Here is a 20,659-nt window from a genome sequence, read left to right as displayed (position 1 = left end):
TAGAATCAGTTCTTTATGCTCAGTTGCTTGAAAGGCAAAAAAAAAGGAAATGGCGCCGGACGTGGTGGTCAGCGACGGAGGTGGTGGTGGGTTGGGATGGAGGAGGAAGAAAAAAAAAAGGAAGGGAATTTTTTGTTTTTTGTATGTTTTGGATATTTTGAAATATGTAGGTAAAAATTTTTGAGAAGTTTTTTGGGATCCTGTAGCAAAAGTTGTTAAAAAACTAGTAGGTAAAAAACTTGCTCAAAAACTTGGCTTCCAAACAGGGCCGATGTTGCAATCACTTTTTTTTTCTCTCCAAAATATATATTGTTATTGTTTGGTTGATTGGTTCCACTTAAAAGAAACAGCGTAACTAGTTTATTGTCTAAAGTTAAAGAATTGAAGCTGCTTTCTTCGAACTTGCCTGATAACTTCTTTGACAAACACCAGTTTGCTACTTTCGTTTGTACACCAGTATACGTTTACCTGTTCAACAAAATCAAGTGTGTTGAAACGGTCAATGCAGATGAGCATGGTTTGCTGCTGTTGAAGCTCGTCTTTTCGACTCTCAGATTTGCTCGTGTCAGGGCTTTAGTCATGTTTTCTTAAGTGGTTGGACAACTTCAAATTGCATATGAGAAAACATCTGAAGTTTTGCTTAGTGAATATAGTGCTTTGTTGATCGGACGTGAATATACATACATGTCAGTTGAATATAGGGTAAATTACATTTTACCCCCTTATGGTTTAATTTATTTTTACATAACCCCCTATAATTTTAAAAACTATATGTAACCCCCTCACAGTTTGGATTAAAGTATCAAAGTGACGGAAATAACCATCCGTAACGGGATCTTTAAAAATATAAAAATTACCCTTGTTTAAAAATTAAAATGGTTGAAATGATCAAAATATATAAACATAATATACATGACGCAATAACCCCGTATGATTTTATATTTTACCATATAATCTCCTTATGATTTAATACTTTATCATATAACTTTCTTTTAATTTTTAAAACATACACATAACCCCTCCTGTCGTTAATAAATCATTTTCAACTTTATATAGGGGTATTTTTGATATTTTAGGTGACTACTATGGATTGCAAATTCCGTTAGTTTGACACTTTAATTCAAACGATGAGAGGATTAAGTATAGTTTTTGAAATCATAGAGCGGTTATGTACAAAAATACTAAATCACGGGGGGTAAAGTGTAATTTACCTTTGAATATATGCATGAACTTACTGTTCATGTCATGCCCATAAGTTCTTTTTGATGCAATGCCTACACTTTTGAGGATGAGATTATATATCTTGCTTGCTGGTAGACAATGTCCCTGATAATGTAACAACTTGGTTCATCTAGATGGAGATGATATATTTCTTTTGCCCAATAATTAAACAGTCAAAAGTTCGTGGAGTTCCCAATGCAGAACTCAGGTCTGATTGCTGGGAAGTTAATGGTATAAGCACATTCAAACAGTCGACAAGATTGAAAATGTCTTTCTCACAAGTCTTTTGCTTCTGTATTTAAGTTTTATGAGCGAGAATTATGAATACTAGATCAATTTTGTTAGTTAATTCTGACTCTCTAAATAGCTATAATCTATGTATCACTCTGCAATAATCAACCTGTTCAACCTCAATGTCTGACTTCTTTTTTTTTGGTATTGTTAGTGCAAAATTTCGTAACTTCAGCTGGCCAGAGTTTTCCCATGGTTTTGTACACAGCTCCTAAAAACATGCAAAAAGGTTACTGGTGTTTAATGCATATATTTGTTGCTTGCTTTGATATATTCATTGCCTGATTAAGATTAGACTTTCAAAAAAAATTCCTAACCAAAAAAAATTACAGCTAAGGAATGGATATTGGAAAGAAGAAACACCACAAGGTATTTTTATTCTAATGTTTACAATTCTTTTGAGTAAGCAAATAATTTTTCAAGAAATTAAATTTGCATCTTTTAGGAAAGTAGAATCATTAGCGAATCAATGAAAATGGTCTAAGATGCAATTTAGGTAACATGTTAGAATAAAAACAATTACGACTAAGATGGAAGAGGTGAAACAGGGGATAGGCAAAAGGTCAATAACCATTGTCCAAAGATGAATTCCCCTTTAGTAAAGCTTACGGGGCTGACTAATCCCAGCATTCCATCAGTATAACTGTCATGAAACCTGAAATCTTCAATGTCCTTTAAGGAAATTAGAATCTAGACAGAAAAGGCCGAACAAAAAAGATCATACCATAGAAAATGTTCGTTCCAAGAAAAAGTTCATCCCACTGCAGATAGCTAAAGTATAACATATTAGTTTACATCTCCTAGTCAGGTAAGCCCTGAATTGCATTAGCACCAGTTCCAACTGCAAAGATTTTCACCGCCATTCTAAATCAAAGCGAATTGCTGTGTGGAAATCACCAGAGTCGGGTGAATGCAGCAAAGTCTTCGAGTCCAAAAGCTCAGGCTGCCACTCATCATCTAATATACTCTTCTTCAAGATTGCAACTTTGACATCTTTCAGATCTTTCAGCCAAAGCTTTTTAGTTTCTTGCAAATTCAGATGGTCTTGATTTCTTCTGATCATCAGAAACTCGAGGAGGAACTGTGTGAAATGAATAGTTCCAAGAAAACACCACTCCTGTTGTATGATTGGAGGACAAAAGCACCGCATCCATCCATCTAGAAAAGCTGCAGAAACCTTCCGTCCTTGCCGTTGAGAAAATTTTATAGATAACTCTTCAATTTCAAGTCTAGGATCCATTGGACCATCTTAAATCTCATCGAGATCAACTTTTGCAGATGCAAAACAAGTAATCCCCAGAAAAAAAATTTTGAGTTCCTCAAGCTTGTTAACATCTCCTTTAATTTAAACTAAACAACCATGGATTGTCGATCGCATTATGGCAATTTAGACTAATTCTAAATTCCCAAGGACATGAGAGAGGGGTAAAAATTACATGCGGGATGCTCGAGCCTGTGTATTCAAGCACAATAACATTTGGAGCATCAACTTGCAATTCCTCTAATTTCTCGTTATCAATCAACTGTATTTTCCTGATAGACTGACTAGATTGCTAAAGTGAAAAACGTAATCTAAACTTACTAATCACATAAAACCCTGAATCCTAATCGAGACCAAACTGTATATATTTTCACCACCATTCTAAATTGAAATGAACTGCTGTGTTGAAACCACCATCGTCACATGAATAAAGTAAGGGCTTCCAGTCTGAAAGCTCAGGCTGCCACTCATCGTTTAGCCCAGACCTCTTCATCACAACAACTTTGACATCTTTTAGATTTTTCAGCCAAAACGTGGTTTCCAACAAATTCAGATGGTCTTGATTTCTGCTAATCATCAGCAGCTCGAGGAGGAACTGTGTGAAGTAAATAGTTCCACGAAAACACCACTCCTGGAGTATGATTTTAGGACGAAAGCTCCAAAAACATGCGTCTAGCAGTGCTGCAGCAGTAGTCTGTTTAGATGCACAATACGAAACAACTTCTACAGATAATTCTTCAATTTCAGGTGTAGGATTGGTTGGACCATCTCTAATCTCATTAAGATTAACTGTTACATCTGCACGAATAGATATCCCCAGAAAAACTTTTGATTGTCCCAAGTTGGTTAACATCTCCTTTAGTTTAAAAAACCAGGAATTGTTCACGTTGTTGTTGCAATTTACTCCAATTCTTGATTCCAAATGACTTAAGGGAGCACTGGTGATAGATACACGGGGAATGCTGCTGCCCACGTATACAAACTGAACAATCTTTGGTGCATCAACTTGCACCTCCTCTAATTTCTCGTTACAAATCAACTCCATCTTCCTGAGGGACTGACTAGATATCTTGATCCTATGTGTATCATTAGAATTGCTGACTTTCAATTCTTCAATGTGCGGAAACACGTTTCCAAGGCCCAAGAAAAACTCGTCAGTGATGCAAATACCATTTAATACTAGGAGTTTCAAATTTTGAGTAGCGAACAACCTAAGCCTCCCTCGGATTGACTGACAATACCATGAACCTCTCTGACAAGTAAAGGATTCTAAATTTGGTGAATAAACTTGAACATTCTGTTCCCCATCATAGATAACAGAAAATTCTTTGAGTTTTTTGAGGTCTTTTACTGTAATGTTTCTCAAGCCGTCACAGTGATGAATATTCAAATTTTCAATCAACCTACAGTTTAAGATGATATTCTCCAATACTTCATCAACTAAAAACACATTTTCAAGATCTAGTCTTCTAAGACTTCGACACATTATATGTTTTATTACTTGCTTCTGCTCAAACTTGCAGTTGTATAGAACCAATTCTTCAAGGGATCTAGATTCAAGGGTTATACTAGGTAAAATATATGACTTCTCATAAGTTCTGAGCTCAAGTTTTCTCAATCCTTTCTCAATAGCAATCTTCATCCATTCATCAACAAGTTGAGCGGACTCGGTGTTAAATATCATCTGAAGCTTGAAAGTTTGTATCCTATGGTTATGCTCACGATAATTCAGCAAGACCTTATTCACAAAATTCAAGAACATGGCTCTGCAAAATTCAGGATTGGAGCTCTTACCGAAGTTTGGTTCGCAAAAACACACAACTGGGGATGTATGCCACGCACTCCACCATGCCTTGGACAATAGCCTTGTTTGGGCTGCTTCTTTTGGTGTTAGGAAATTTGAAAGTATGTATTGCATAATATCTTCTGGTAATTTTGATATGCCATCATCTTCGCTGCCTTCTGCCTGTGCCTTCTTTGCCGTCTTCTCCATTGTTGGTTTCAGCAAAACCGAGGAAAATTGGGATTGAGAAACGCAAAAGGGTACTTTATCGAACCACTAATTCTTGAAAAAGAAAAAACTTGTAAGAGAGGATGTTGGTAGACAACGTCGATCAGGATTTGGAAGGCAGACGCTTTTTGTAAACGACTTTGAAAACTAAAGGAAAAAAATTAAGACGACCTCGCATCCGAATCCAGTTCTGTTTTAAACATCCCATAGGAACAATATACATTAGGTATGTTAATGGATTGGGTGTTACCCAAATTCAACCATGATCCAATGTAATTGGATAGGGTTTGAATTTTATTTCTCAAACCTAAACCCTACCTAGACCCAAACTCTGTAGAAGAGGAGGGATAATAATTTTCGACACGACGTAAAAACAGAATACGAAATTAATAAATTTGGATTTAGGTTTCGTGGATTCGAATCAGAATCAGGGCGAACCCAATAAACCCGAAAAGAAAACAAGTCAAATCCAGGTCAGAAACGAGTTGACCCATTAACCCGTTTAGGAAATAAAAATAAGTTAATAAATTAAAAAAATTTGTCTAAACAGGTATTTTTATCTGTTTCATGTGCATTGTAATGTATTGACTTTAAATTTGTTTTTGGCTAGTAGTTGTTTGTTTGATTGTTCTAATTGAATTTGTTTGGCTTGCGTGAAGTTGGAGTTGTTATGTTTGGATAGATGAAGTATTACATTATTTTCTACTCTTGTGGTGTTTTAATTTACTCTAGATCTAACTTGGGATTGTTTCATTAGAGCCTTTATTATTTGATTATGTAATTAGTCTTGTGTGGAATTAGTTCTATTAGAAATTACAGCAGTAGATTAGTAAATTAAAATTATATTTCGGCTCATATCGAATCATTCAGGTGACCCGTCAATCTGAAAATTTCGTGTTCGGGTCAAGCATGTTGACTCGCTGCGGATTGGCAGGTCGTGTGCAAATCAGCCGTTCTTTTATTATACTCGGGTCTTGACCTGATCCGCCAACTCATTTTTTATCCGATTGTCATCCTTATAAAAGAGTTATGGATTTGGATAGGGTCTGGTTTTCTATGATCCATATCCAAATACAAATCTATACTAGATCTTACCTAAATCCATATATATATAATTAAATTATATATATATATATATGTGTGTGTGTGTGTGTGTGTGTGTGTGTATGTATATATATATTAATAAATTTATAACATATTCTAGTATTCTATGGTTATTGGATCGAATATAGTAAGACTTCATGATTGTTTTCATTCAATTATTATTGTAATTAGTACAAATTTTTTTAGAAAAAAGGAGAAAAAGTAAAGACAAATAAATGAAAGATTTGACGTAGATACAATTAACGTTTTAAAAATACATAGAAGTAGTCGATAGCAGTTATTTTTTTGAGTTCATAATATTGCATTCAACTTCTTGAATATTAAATTTATTATTTGAAAATAAAAACTAGATGGTGTTTATATTTTTTTAAATATATATATTTTAATACATTTTTATTTTAGTGTGTTTACGAAAATACAACGAATACCCATTAAATATCCAAATTTAGAAGGGTCTGAATTTGGATTTATTTTTGGGTTTGAGTCTAGGTCTGGGTTTGGATCTGGATCAAAGTGATCCAAACCCTACCCATTGACCTGTATATTATATATACATGTATTTAGCATCTTTGTTTTAGTCGGTCAATCAAGCATATAGTATATGTAATTGTGTTATTATTTCAATCGGTCAATCAATCCTATAAACTTAGGCTATTGCTGGTTGAGTTGTTGGTTTTTTTCCCTTTTTTTTTTATTTTCGGAAGCAACTAAATCAGTTTTCTTTATTGGAATTACGATACAAAAACAACATAATTTGCAACTTGAAAAGACTACACTGAAAAAAAAAAAAAAAAGAAATGAAGTGAGTATAGATTACGTATAGCCAAAATTTGGTCAATTATGCACATGCAAGAATAGATAGTTGGATGACTATTTTGGTTAAATAAAAATTTGTTGTCAACTATGCACACGCACGTCACCAAACTATTTCAAATTTCATGTTTTGGTTGTTAAACTTTTTATTTAGATAAAATAGTCACTTAATTAATGAATAAGTATATTTCGGGTCACTCCACTAGTAAAAATCTACTTTTTTTTCATCATTCAACTAATGAAAATGTATACTTGTTGGTCCCAAATTGCATGTTTAAATAATTGGATGACTATTTGGCTAAATAAAAAGTGCAGTGATAAAAAATAAAGAATTAAATAATTTAATGATCATTTTTGTCATTTTGTAGTTATGAATTTTTGGCAATAGTACTCTCAATAGATATTACCCCATTGATCAGTACAAAATTAAAATATTTAGCAAGTTACTTCGTATATAGAGTCTATGTTAATTAGGAGTCTGGAATTAAGGGTAGAAAACTTTTTTGAGACATGACATTGCTAAAAATCAAACACTTTTCTTATTGCCATATTCCGGGCACCTAGATAGATTGTTTTTGTTGCACAATTTGATGTTATTCATTGATAACTCACTTCGTCACAATTTAATAGACAGTCAGAATTCTTCTTCGATCGATCTCTGTCTTCATAATTCCAATCAATATGACAATTCTGAGACCAATTCTATGATCCAATCCTCACCAACTAGATACTCCATGACACAACCTTGTGGTTTTGATCAACTGACTTTTTCATATGCTCTCAAGTCTGATAATGCAAAACACCCACAACTAACCTTGTAGTCGGGTCAATTCTGCAATATTCTCAGATACCCTAGGATCAATTTCTTGAACCAAGATCTTTGATATCAGATGTGAAATCCAAAAAATTCTACCTTCTAAAATTTACAAAAAAGCAGAAACCGAACTTCAGCTCCAAAATTACAAAAAGCATCTGATATATATGCCACCTGATTCTGAATTGCAATGGCCAAGACCTTTCACTTTGATCTGCACAAGAATGAAATTGTCCACCATGAAAAGCATTCGTTAGTCACCATAATTTCACTGAACACTGAGAATAATATACATCAGAGTTAAAAATTCACTTGAAAGCAAATGAAATGCGACACAGAAAAAAGTCCTGCACGTCTCAGTTTATTAGATTCATCATTTTATTCTTGTATGTCTTTTAGACATATTAATCCTCCATCTATTTTGTAATTTGCAACAGAACGCAATGATTATGTTATAGGTCCGCATGTTAAGCTCATCCTATGTCTAATGTTACCGTAATTGTTGAACAGTACAGAAAGTTAGATACTATTCAACACATTTTCGAGCCTTAGCAAAGTACTTGAGATTTTATTCAAAATGATCAAAATATTTTTGTTTATATAACTACAAAGCCAATAGTTTTTATGGAATCAGCACTTACATTGCATGCCATTATTAGGTGAAGTCAATTAGCAAGCAAGTATTTATAGTTCAACATTCGTTTATTACCTTTATACCAAGTTTTCACATGATTTAGATTTTCAGAAATCAATCGTTTCATCACTTTGTGCTTTTATATTCTTCATGCTCATTGAATATAAGAGTTAGTACACTACGATAAATCATACATATTAAAGCACAGCATTAGAGTTAATGGATTACGATAAATCATATATATTAATGCACAAAAATGCCACAAACAACATTGTAAAACCATCATTTTTCTTACCATAATTGCACTCGACTTCCTTTTGTGAGCCAATTTTAATTCAAGAACAAGATATTTACGATAGATCATACATATTAACTCACAATATTAGAGTTAATAGATTACGATAGATCATACATATTAACGTATAAAACTACAATAAACAACATCATAAAACCTTCATTTTTTTTACCATAATTGCACTCGACTTCCTTTTGCAAGCCAATTTTAATTCAAGAACAAGATCTTATATCATAGTAGTACAACTGTTCATCAATCTAATCTTTAAAAAAAAAATGTTCATCAATTTAATATATATATTGAATCTCAAAACTTTCCCCTAAAGCAAAACCTCTGTTTTGAAACTCGGACCGGACCGACCGGTCGAACCGGGAACCGGTCAGGTAGCCGGATCGAGTCATACTAAAAAACCAGAAATTTAAAATTCGGTCAAAAATCAGGTTTGACCGGATTTGACCGGGAAAAAATCGGTTTTTCCGGTTCAACAGTAATTTTTTTATAAAAAAATTCAAACTTTATAATATTATGTTTTGACCCCTTAAATTGTTAAAACTTATTGATATACCTCAAATATTTGATACTTTATAAATATTGTCCTAAAATTTGATGTTATTTTTCAATTAAATTCATAATTTTAATTCTAAACTTGTTAATATTTATTAAATAATATAAATTGCTACTTGATTGTTCTAATTTCTTTGTATTTTCTCGTTAAATATATTTGAAACATCAAATATATATGAATATACCTTTATTAATATCAATATATTATTAGATATTATATATATAATATTTTAATTTTTAAATAATTTTTATTTATGACGTCATCCGGTTCGACCCCCTATCGACTCCCGATCGAACCCATTGACCTCTGACCCCTGACCTTGGCTGAGTCGCTATCCGGTCCGGTTCTGAAAACATAGAGCAAAACTATCATAATAAGGGTAGAAAGGTCATTTAACAGGCTATTATGTCTTCAGCTCTCGTCTAGGTTTTATGCCACCGGTTCTCCCTCAATTAAACTGCCACCACCCCGAACATTACAGTCCTCTCATTTCATCAATTCTTTCTATCGTCTTCTCCGGCGTGTCTCCGGTGAGTTTTCCGTCCTCTGCAATTCCCTCCAGCAGGTTTTTGTTGATATCCCTCTTTATTGTATCCTTTTATTGTTCTTGTTCGCAAATGCACACTGGTTAGTTGCTTAGTATTCAGATTACAAATGCTTATTGATTTTATTCTTTAATTCATTTAATTTAAACATTTGGAAGTTTATTTACAAACTTCTTCTTGCTATTGCAATTCTTGGAAAATTAAAATTAAAAAAATAAAGGAAAGAGGGAAGCAAAAGTATACCTTTATTAAGATTTTCGGTTGGCATAGATAAATTTACAGTTGCATGTCTTGGAGTGAAGTGTAGGGGTTGGAGGGCAAGATTTGAGGGATATTTAGTGTGCCCACTTGATGAATTTGGGAAACTCTTGTGGGTTTGAAGTTAGAATTTAACTAGGGATGAAAAGTTTTAACTTTTATGAGGAAAACAAGAATTAATATTTGGTGTTTTGCATTGTTTATTCTTGTTTTGCAATTAATGTATGAGGTGTAATTGGAAATGTTTTATGTTGGATTGACTGCGCTGAAAAGGTGTTTCTGTGGCTGTATCGATATGTTCTAATCGAGTTTTGTCGTACTCGTGAAAAGAATTGAAGGCGAAATAAAGGATCAAAATTAATTGGTTAATAGTAAGGACGAGAGCAGGGAGGGTGTTTGTATTTTTGCTTTACTTTTGTTTAGAATTTTGAGCTTTGGTTGTTAGTGTATTTCTTGTTGATTGTGGATTTCTGTTGATGGATAAATGCATGTAATGGATAATTCAACTGTTTTAGGTGCTGTCATTTGGGCAGCTTTCATAAATTTTGAGTCCTTATTGTTGCAACGTACATTCCAACCTATGCTTCATTTTGACATGGGGAAGATGACGTCTGCATACAATAGTAGTTGGCCTGCAAATTGTCTTGGTTTCCCACTTGGATTTTGCTTGTTGTTTGCTGATGAGATAATGTGGTCTTTAGTCGTTAGATGTTGAGCAATAGTTTGATTTTTGACTTTGTTTGCCATCACACAAGGCCTTATGCATGTGCTTATATGGGTATATGTAGTGACTTCTTTGTACCAGGCAGTGAACTTGTGCTTTTCTTGAGGAATTCTAGATAGTTGACTTATCTATGGTTGGTTTTATATTGATCCCTTTAGGTTTTGAGGTAGTCAAGTTTTCGATGGGTATTATGTTTGAAGCTGTTTGTTGCTTTAGGTTCTTTCAGCATGCTGGAAGATTGGAAGTCTCTTGTTTGAAACGTAATAGTGGGAAGCATGAGCAGATCCAGTCACCATAAAGAGAAGCATCGAAATAATAGAGAGCTATCCCTGGTTTCTTGCGACGAGGGCACTTCAGCTCGGACGAGACCTTTGAGCTTTGAAGACATAATGCTTAGAAGGAAAAACAAGAAAACAGGGGGAATTCAATCTGCTCTTGGAGAACGTAATGGCAAACACAATATGGAGAATGTTTCTGATGGTCCAAAAAGTGATGGAGACGGACAACATTGTTCTATTTATGGTGGTTCTATACCTATTTCAGAGGAATCTGTGAGGATCCATGCTCGGAGAAAAGAAGATAATACATATTCAACAAAGGACAGATCTGGAGAAAGCCGAGAGCGGGGCGCCAAATTGAGCTCAGTAATAACAACTTTAGGTTGTAATGATGCCAGTGGAGGCAAATCTGATAAACATACTTACAATAGCAAGAGAAGTGATCGTTCTAATAAAGATTCTAAAAATGGATCTGGTGAGAGACATTCGAGGGATTTGAGCAGAAAGGAGAGGTCTGGAGAAAAGGTTTTCGGGTTATCTGTAACAGAGAGGGAACACAGAAAAGCTATAGATAATGACCACAAACAGGTTTACGGCAGGAGCAGAGATGTTGACCAAACGAGGCATGATTATAAAAATGAACCACAGAAGAGACATTCAAGAGCTTTGACTGGGAGAGATAAATATGCCGAAGAAAGTAGAGTAAGACCAGAGAAGCAAAGCAGAAGGAAACATCAAGATGAAGACAAAGAGAGAACTGGAGACCAGGATGCTCCAAGAAAACATGATAAGCGTAAATCAAAGAATTCAGAATTTTCCAAAATGAAGGAAAAAGAGCCATCGAGAAGCTATTATGAAGACTTGAGGCCCAAAAGGAAAAGGTCTGTGAGCAGAGAGCGTGATCAAGAAAGAAGTAGGAGGTCTTCTTCAGTTTCACCAACGGCCCACAGGTGGAAGTTGGTGGATGACCAGGAGGTCCAGGACTACTCTTATAAAGATAAATCTCAAAGATCACATGTCGATACTGAGAGGAAGAGGATATCAACTGATGGTTCTAATAGTAATCACAGGCGCTATTCTGGATCTTCAAGTGGGCTTGGTGGCTATTCACCAAGAAAGAGAAAAACTGATGCTGCAGCAAAGACTCCTTCCCCAACTACTCGCTCTCCAGAGCGCAGAACTGCTGGCTGGGACCATCCACCTGTAGGAAAGGAAAGTGACACTAGCAGTTCTCTTGCCTCTAATGTGCAGTTGTCAAGCCAAATTGCATCAGAGAATGGACCCAAGCCTTTGAGTGTGATTCCTACTATTTCAGCTGCAATAAAGCCTGTTGGTATTTCTCAATATACTTCATTTTCTCAGATACATGCCATTGACTCCATCCAGTTAACACAAGCAACACGGCCAATGAGGAGGCTTTATGTGGAGAATTTACCGCCTACAGCTTCTGAGAAAGCTGTTGTGGAATGTATCAATGATTTCCTGCTGTCTTCGGGTGTTAACCATATTAAAGGAACTTCTCCGTGCATCAGTTGTATGGTAGGCATTTAGCTACTTTTCTTAAACTAGAAATCTTTTGGTTGTCATGCATGTTAATGCTACCAGATTAAACTTCCTCTGCTGTATCTGTACTGCAGATACACAAGGAGAAGGGCCAAGCTCTTCTTGAATTTTTGACACCAGAAGATGCTTCAGCTGCACTTTCCTTTGATGGCAGATCCTTCTTTGGGTCTGTTCTTAAAATCAGACGGCCCAAGGATTTTGTTGAAGTGACTGTAAGAACAATGAATCCATTAAGCTTTATGCTATTGGCATTCAATTACCCTTTTTGAGCCTTGCTTCTTTCTATGGCAGTTATATAACTAAATCCGTGTAGGGATTGATGATATGCTTCACCTTATTGCGTATTGATTAAGATGTGGACTTCTTGGTTTTTCTTCAATCTGTCTTTTCAGTATTTTTTCTTGTCTGGATGTATGATTTGGTCTTCCTAAATTTGCCTTCTAATGCAATATTTGAGTGCTTGTAAGTGGGAATTATTTTTTATTTTCCTTATCAGTCCTCAAATTTGTACATAGAGAATTTTATATCTAAGATTGGTTTGTCATACTTTTTCCTAGTGCTGTCTGGCTGTAGTTCATTTTTTTTTGGTAGAACTAGGACTAGGAGATGTAACGTGATGGAGGATCCGAGGAGGAGAGAAGGTAAGTGTTCGTGTCATTTGCATCAAAATTTAGTATTTGCTACAAACAAAATTAGGTTAGAGGAACAGTTTCTTCTATGGATTCCTTCAAGAAGCTCAGTTTTGCTGCATCTTTAGTTTCTGGCTTCATTATTGCTATTTTTCTGGTTGGGGGCAGGGGTTGCAGAAAGAGGAGGAGCTAGTTGGCTCCACATGTTTCAATGGTGGGGAGTACAGCTCCTACTTGGAGGAACCATAAGAACATGTTGGTAGATTTTTCGGTCATTCTTTGGAATTAAGAAATTAATTGGTTCAGATGTTAATAAGACTCCTAATAAAAATGGTCCTCATTTATTTTAAGTTTTCTATTAATTGTGGACCTGCTATTTGTTAATGATCATTGCTGCTTGGTATCTAGATGCCTCAAATTTCTTGAGCTCAAACATTCCCTTGCTTTGTGGCTGCATGGTTTAAGGGATAAATGTTCAAAGCAGCTTGAATGTAATGCTGGAAGAATAAATATTTAAATTCTTACGAGTGGGGGTTGGGCTTGTGGTCTTTAATTGGACTTTCAATGTATAATATTTCTATTCATGTGAAAAAAGTGGTAAGCAAAACTGTAACTTTCTTAATATTTCATGATTTGGTATTATTTATTTTTGTGTGGATGCCCCTTTAAAAACTCAAGTAGATGTGTGCAGAAGTGGTACTTGTCATCCAAGAAAAAAAAGAGCTTTTTGGCGTCTTGTTTGAACTGATTACACTCAAAGATGGTTGGGAATCTTATTATGTTGCGTCTCTTGATGAATAAGTAATTATTGGTTGATTTTGGTTTTTACTTGTTTGGAGAATGTTGTGTGATTTGACTGTTTATTTTGTTAAACCAAGCACAAGCTTTTCATTCTTTGGCCAGTTTTTAGTGTTTACTGTTGCATTTTTTATTGCTTTAGCTGGGAAGCTAAATTATTATAGATGGCGGTTTTGGGATGTGAAGCAAATACCTTACAAGGCATCTTAATTACCATATTGTAATGGTATATAAGGTTAGGTTATCCACTCTTCCTGCTATATGAATTTAGTTCCTTGAGCAGTCTATAAATTTTTTAGGCAAAATTTCAGGGATTCCCCCCGAGCTGTCTGATAATTGCAGACAATATGCTTCATCCTTCAAAATTTACACATACCTCCCTTATTGAGTTGGTTTAGGTAGCAAAATGGTCATGTCAGCCCACGAATAACATGTTTCTACAAAACTACCCTTATGGTTAATAAAAATTGGTTGCTTTGACCAATCACCACCATCCACTGCTTAGCTATTCCTCATGCCTTATAGAAAACCAAGAACCTTCTACACTACCATCCCTTGTGCTTCTCCAAAAAAGCCTGTCTAGCACTTCCACCATCCCTTATGCCTCTCCAAAGAGCCTATCAAGAACCTCCACCACCACCATTCCCAACCCCTTTGCTTCTGAACTGGTAGTATTCTGTCAAAGCCTTCACAATTAGCATAGCATTCTAATTGAGTTTCAATACCATCCTATCCGAAGGAAAACCTCAAAATTTGTTGTAATGCCCATATGCCGAAAACGTAATTACCTTAAATCCAACTGAAGGCCAATCTCTTAATTTAGGGTTAAATGCAAAAAGTCCCTTGTGATTGAGCAAATGTACCAGTTAACGACTTATGGTTTGGAAACCCACATTTTAACACTCCATGGTTTGAACCAAAGTGAACTGTTATGTTTTCTGTTACATTAAACACTCGTAAAGATTAAATTAGACATTTGTTTATTTAGACACACCAAATTGTTTAAAAAAAATGTCTCTCCAAAGCCAAACCGTGGCCTCTTATCAGGCCTTAGTCCTCTGCTTCCTTCTTAGGCACTACCTCCTCTTCAACATCGTCTCTCCTTTTTGCTTTGGAATAATAAACTAATCCAATTACTCCTACAATTTCTTTTCCTTTCAATCTAACATCGACAACAAATTGCCCACAAAACAGAAATAATAATGTGGACATCAAACCAGAGAATAATAGCTGTCCAAGGTTCACTCTACATCTGTACCCTCATACAGTTGGCCTTAGTGTGATAGCCACAATAGCAATTGAAAAATTGCAGCTCATCCTCTACAAAGAAAATATTAAGTTTTCAATTGAAACCACCTCTAGTAAAACCGAATTACCCCATTCTTCCTTGTCTCCCTCTTTCAGCGCTGATTTCTCCATTGCCACTATCTAAGCGCCTTCCGTCTGCACTACCACTTGGTCTAAGCCTCCACTTTGAACCTGATGAGACGAGAGGGAGGAGGAGGAGATTAGGGGGGCGGTGGAGGAACTGTTAGGATTTGGAGAAGATAAAAGAGAAGTGGTGAAGAGGATGATGACAAAGGGCGGAGAGTGGTAGGAAGAAAGGCAAAGAGGTGCTAGAAAGCAAAAGGAGCTTCCTGGATAAGATGGAAGAAAGTGTAATTTGCACTTTGACCCCATTTCTTGTTTGCAATATCATTTTAACATCATTCTAAAGAGCAGTTTAATAATTACATCATTATTTTAAATAGCTTGACTATTCTCTTTGACTGTTAAAATTAACTGGAAAATTAACGTTTTCAATTTAGTTAAAACCATAGGGGGTTAAAGTGAGGTTTACAAACCATAGGTAGCTAAAGTGTACATTTGCTTAACCACAAGGAGCTTTTTTGTGCATATAATCCATTAATTTATTATCAACTACTCCAGTCAAACTCAGCATCCTCCTCCTTTTCCTTATCTACCAAAAGAGTTATATATCGTCCCGGTGAACTATGCATTTATTGCAGAAATTGAGAGGCAGAGAAAATAGGAGAAGGGAGGAGGTAAAGGGCCATTGGGCTCATGGCTTTGGGGAGGAACTGGAAGGTATTTGTTTAGAAAAATGATGAACAAGAGGGTAAGCAAGAAAGAGTTGGTAAGGAGGGAAACCGTGGTTTTAGTATTTCTTTGTTAAGTTTTTCTTTGTAGTTTTTTCTTCATTTCATATAAAGAGGCATAATTATTGGTGATTGATTAAGTCATGATTATTGTAAACATTTTGCAGTACCAAGGGGAGGTATGTCTAAGTTTTGAAAAGGGATACAGTCTGATATTATCAGGTACTTTACGGGAGGTTTCTAGAATTATGGTTTCTAGAATTAAGTAATTGTTCAATCAGTATTTGGAGTTTTGTGTCTTTCCTGAGCATTGTGTCTAACTTTGCCTCTGTTTTCGGCACTAGCCCAAATAGGTTAAGGTTTCCTGATCCGGATTATGTATTGGCTCTTAAGTAAGAGGTCTGTGATTCTTAAATGTGGACTGGAAATTGTTGTGATGTTTGATTGTACAAGTGATTTATTCGCGTATATGAAGTCTGTGCAACAGGTTCCCTGTATTCGTAAATACTGTTTCATAGTTTTTCTTTGGGCAACTCAATCAAGGCTTTTGTGCTTGATTAGCATATGAAGTCTCCAAGTTGTTTATCATGCAACAGTTGTTTTTTGTCTGAAATTCTGTTTCTGAGGTACATTGTGGTTACTATTTATGTAGCAGGTTTTCAGACAGTTGCTATTTTCGTGCAGACTGGTGTTGATGACAAATCAGTAGATGCAACTACTTCAATAAGTGACGATGTCGAGGACTCAAGCCATAAGGTATGCATTTTAAGGATGAGGAGTGTTATAACTTTGTTTAACTTTGTCTGTTCTTCTGCATCCTCGTTCATGATGCTCTAGTCAAGCATGTAGTGACTTTATATTTTGATTCCTTTTTAACATGAATAATCTGCTCATCATTTGAATGGTAATTCATTTTTGTTAATCCTAAACTGTTTGTCTATGACATGTTTGATTCCTTAATCCTAAGGCTGTGAATATTTTTGGGCTACAATCCTTATATAGTGTGACTTACTGTCTTAAATTTATACCTCAAACAGGCTTTTTCTTTCAGAAGTGATTTCATTGTGATTTGTAGTTCTTTTTTTATTTCTTTTTTTTTTCTGCATGCGATACCGGTTTATTTCTTTCTTTTTTTCTGCATGCGATACCAGTTTATTATGTTTTTTGTACTTGATCAATTATAAATTGGGATATGAACATACTTCCTGTATCAATGTGATAAGGGCCTTTTATGTATATCTTCATGTGTCATCCAATTTGTATGGCATCTGCTCCTCCTGCTCACCTTGTTATCTTTCATTTGTTACAAAATATTTATGGATATCCTTTTTTTTTTTTTGGTTCTTCAAATTTTATGTTTGTGAAGGCATGTTTTCTTATGCTAACGGATTTCTCGAATTCTTTTAGATTTTTATTGGTGGAATATCAAAGGTTATCTCAGCTGAAATGGTAAGATGATTGACAAATGTCACTTTTTATTGTTGCCATCTTTCTTGTGCTTAAAGTTCCTGTACTGCTTTCAGCTTATGGAGATTGTTGAGGCTTTTGGATCTCTAAAGGCATTTCACTTTGAGCATAATGTGGAAGGTGTTGGACAATGTGCTTTTCTTGAGGTACCACCTATTTTCATTAGTTTCCTAATTGATCAAATTCTTCTGAATCATAAGAAAATTACTTTTTTTTTATAATTATTCTAAATTTCAATCCACTAGTTTGGTTTTAATAAAGAAAGAAGCAGTAAGTTTTTGGTGTGGGCGTTTAATTCTATAAAACTTCTGACAGTGCTGGTTGCGTTTGGATGATGAAATTATGAATCTTTAATCTTAATCCTTTTTGACATGAATATTTTTTATGGTAACTTGTAAAAATGCATTTTTTGTCACTGGGTGATTGAAAATTCTCCTGCCATATTATATGAAATCTATTTCTCATGCTGCATTATATTCCTTGACCTTCTGTGATTTATGTCCTTTTAAATTTAGCCAAATATGTCTGTTGCTTCTCATTCAAGAATCTAAAACTGGTCTGGACTGTTCAGTATGTTGATCATCTGGTAACTCAAAAAGCGTGTGCTGGTCTTAATGGTATGAAGTTGGGAGGACAAGTGCTCACTGTGGTACAAGCTACTCCAGATACTCCAACATTGGTTGTTATCTCTGATTTCCTTATTTCTCGTCTTAATTTTAGTCTGTTGTAGTCCTATGCTTAACCTTGTTATGCTAATTTTTAGGGAAATGCTAATCAGTTGCCACTCTATGGGATCCCTGAGCATGCAAAGCCACTTCTGAAGAAACCCACTGGAGTTTTGAAGCTAAAAAATGTGGTATGGTTAATACGCATTCTTTTGTTGCTTTTCTTTCTTGTCAGTTGTTGTGGAATCAGTATCATAATAAAATTTATTTCCCAATGCATCTCATGTACAGTTAGATCCAGTAGGACCCTTATCATTGTCTGAAGCCGAACTGGAAGAGATATTGGAAGACATAAGACTGGAGTGTGCCAGGTTGATGTTAATATAAGTTCATAACTGAATTATTCTAGTCTGCACTTGCTTCCAATCTCCTTGCCGGCCTTTTAAATGTAATGTGTGTCTAAATGCACCTCTATGTGTCATCCAATACTGCAGGTTTGGTACTGTCAAAGCCATCAATGTTGTCAAGCACATTGATAATTATACTACTGGTGCAGCATTTACAGCAGTGGATGGGAGTGGTTCTGCTATGGATTACAAGGGCAATTCAGAAGAAGCAAGTGGAGAGAGTATCACTGATAAAGTGTTAGCAAATAATATCACGTCAAAGCCCCCTGACAGCTGCATAGAATCTGTGAGTGCTGATGAAACTGTTAATGGTGATGCCATCTCTGCTGAAAACATCCATTTTAGCAATTTAAAAGAACCTGGTGATACTAGCAACATCAATTTCCATGATGGCCATTCTGATTACAAACCTGTCAGCGATATATTGAATGATGAGAGTCATGAACGAATTATTAACGATGGCAATCGGACTAATACTGGCTCAGCCTGCCAGGAGATTCTGGATATCAGTTCTACAGAATGCACTAAAAACCTGAACACCTCAACAAACCAGTTGATGAGCAATGACAGCATTTCTGATGCTACAGTTGGGGCCTGTGAGATGAAAAATGAAGTGCGTGTCATGGAGAAATCATTTTTGGACAATGTTGGAAGATGGAGTGCCTCAGAACCAGACTCCTGTGGGAAAATGGGATCGGACGTTCTTGAGAAAGGTGAAAACAAGGAAGAGATGCCCAATGTTTCTGATTGTTTTGAGGCTGGTTGTGTTCTAGTGGAGTTTAAAAGAATTGAAGCTTCTAGCATGGCTGCGCATTGTCTGCATGGACGGCTTTTTGATGACCGTATTGTGACTCTGGAGTATGTCGATCCTGATCTTTACCACAAGAGATTTCCTAAATGAGTAGGCTTGCATGTTATCATCGGATGACCGGATCTGTGGAGTGCTGTTAGTCTCATTTTTGTTCTTTGTAACTCTTTTGCATGCAAATTTGGTGGTAAACCATGGAGTAAGTCTTGCACAGCCTCTGGGATGTTGGTCTTTCCAGCTTTAGTCTGTATCGCTGTCTTCTTCTTCTCATGCCTCTCATGTAAAGTTACCCAGAAAAAAAAACAAAAAAAGAGTGTAATGGGGTTTGAAGCATGCAGCTAAAGATCGCCCTCATGACCCTTGCCCTTCCCTTTGTAGATTGGAGCTATTTAGCATGCCATTCCATTCCATTTTGAGCAGAATGGAAGTAATGTTGTAGGTCACCAGTGCTCAACTGAGGGGAAATACATGTAATAGGATTACTGATTCAAGTTTATCGAACGGTATATAGGTTTCTGCTATATTTCGTTTGGCTTAACATCTGTTCTTTTGTACTTAGGTTCTTTGGTGAAGTTTGGAAGTGATGCAAGTCGGCTAAAGGATTATATTATGCAACTCTAGTAGACCGAGACCATTACCCCTCACCAGAAAAAGGGTGTCTTTTTTCTCTGAACATAGGCATAAATTTCAGACACACACACACACACAAAAATACGTGCATATTCACACATTAATACCATCGTTACCCATGGAGTTCATCACATTTTCCAATTCTCATCTCTACTGCTCAATCTGGAAAAATTTTCGTTTGGATGAACTGTTTTTGAGGGTGTTTTTGAAATATTTTACTATAGCACTGCAGGTGAAAATTTTTTACTGTAGATGAAGTTATTTTTTTGAGGTTATTTTTGGTGTTTTTAAGATTGTTTTTATTTATACATTACCGTGGTATTGTACCTAACAAAACTTATTTTTCAAAAAAAATGATGAATTCAAACGGAGCCGTATCAATGTTTGCTGAATTCATCCCAGGGCCTCAGATCAAAAATTCAGCAAACATTAATACAAAAATCAGGTGAATTCAACGGCCTGTTGTGACTTTCAATTCAGACAATTTTATATTCCTATTCATCCAAAGATGCCAGCAAATTAAGGAAAATAAGGTACTCCAAGGAACAAGATTTCATAATATGTTCTCTTTTTTTTCTTTTTCACTAGCAAATTGGAGCAAAAAGGAGCAATAATATGACAGCAGCCAAACATAGAAATGTAAGCAAGTAATAAGGTGGAATTGGATTTACACAAAAATAGATTATTGAGGCAATTTTTGAATTAAGCATTTGTGAGAATAGATCCTTACTCATAAATCCATATGCCACTTTTGAAGCAAATTTTGTTAGGGAATCTAA

The 20,659-nt window shown here is 35.5% G+C and overlaps 2 protein-coding genes across 9 annotated transcripts; one reads left to right on the top strand and one right to left on the bottom strand.

Annotated features, from left to right (window-relative positions):
• Positions 1-3,143: 3,143 nt before the first annotated feature.
• On the bottom strand, positions 3,144-4,766 carry LOC113733702 (F-box/LRR-repeat protein At3g58900-like). The gene has a single exon (XM_027259895.2). It carries the CDS (start codon positions 4,764-4,766, stop codon positions 3,144-3,146), a length of 1,623 nt encoding a protein of 540 aa, XP_027115696.2.
• A 4,643-nt stretch (positions 4,767-9,409) lies between these two features.
• On the top strand, positions 9,410-19,788 carry LOC113734316 (uncharacterized). Of its 8 annotated transcripts, none has more exons than XM_072082006.1 (11): positions 9,410-9,539; positions 10,753-12,353; positions 12,452-12,589; positions 16,071-16,125; positions 16,559-16,659; positions 17,311-17,352; positions 17,427-17,516; positions 17,942-18,049; positions 18,134-18,226; positions 18,327-18,406; positions 18,530-19,788. In XM_072082006.1, the coding sequence occupies exons 2-11, from the start codon at positions 10,812-10,814 to the stop codon at positions 19,341-19,343; spliced, it is 3,063 nt and encodes a 1,020-aa protein (XP_071938107.1). In that variant the 5' UTR covers positions 9,410-9,539; positions 10,753-10,811; the 3' UTR covers positions 19,344-19,788. The 8 variants fall into 8 exon arrangements, with proteins under 8 accessions (XP_071938107.1, XP_027116611.1, XP_071938111.1 ...); XM_072082010.1 differs by having other exon boundaries at positions 9,417-9,539; positions 10,763-12,353; XM_072082008.1 differs by having other exon boundaries at positions 9,417-9,539; positions 10,695-12,353.
• Positions 19,789-20,659: the final 871 nt, after the last annotated feature.

Source organism: Coffea arabica, chromosome 3c, assembly GCF_036785885.1.
Source record: "Coffea arabica cultivar ET-39 chromosome 3c, Coffea Arabica ET-39 HiFi, whole genome shotgun sequence".
Taxonomy (NCBI): Eukaryota; Viridiplantae; Streptophyta; class Magnoliopsida; order Gentianales; family Rubiaceae; genus Coffea; species Coffea arabica.
Note: the sequence above shows the minus strand (reverse complement) of the source record. Positions and strands in the feature narration are given on the sequence as shown.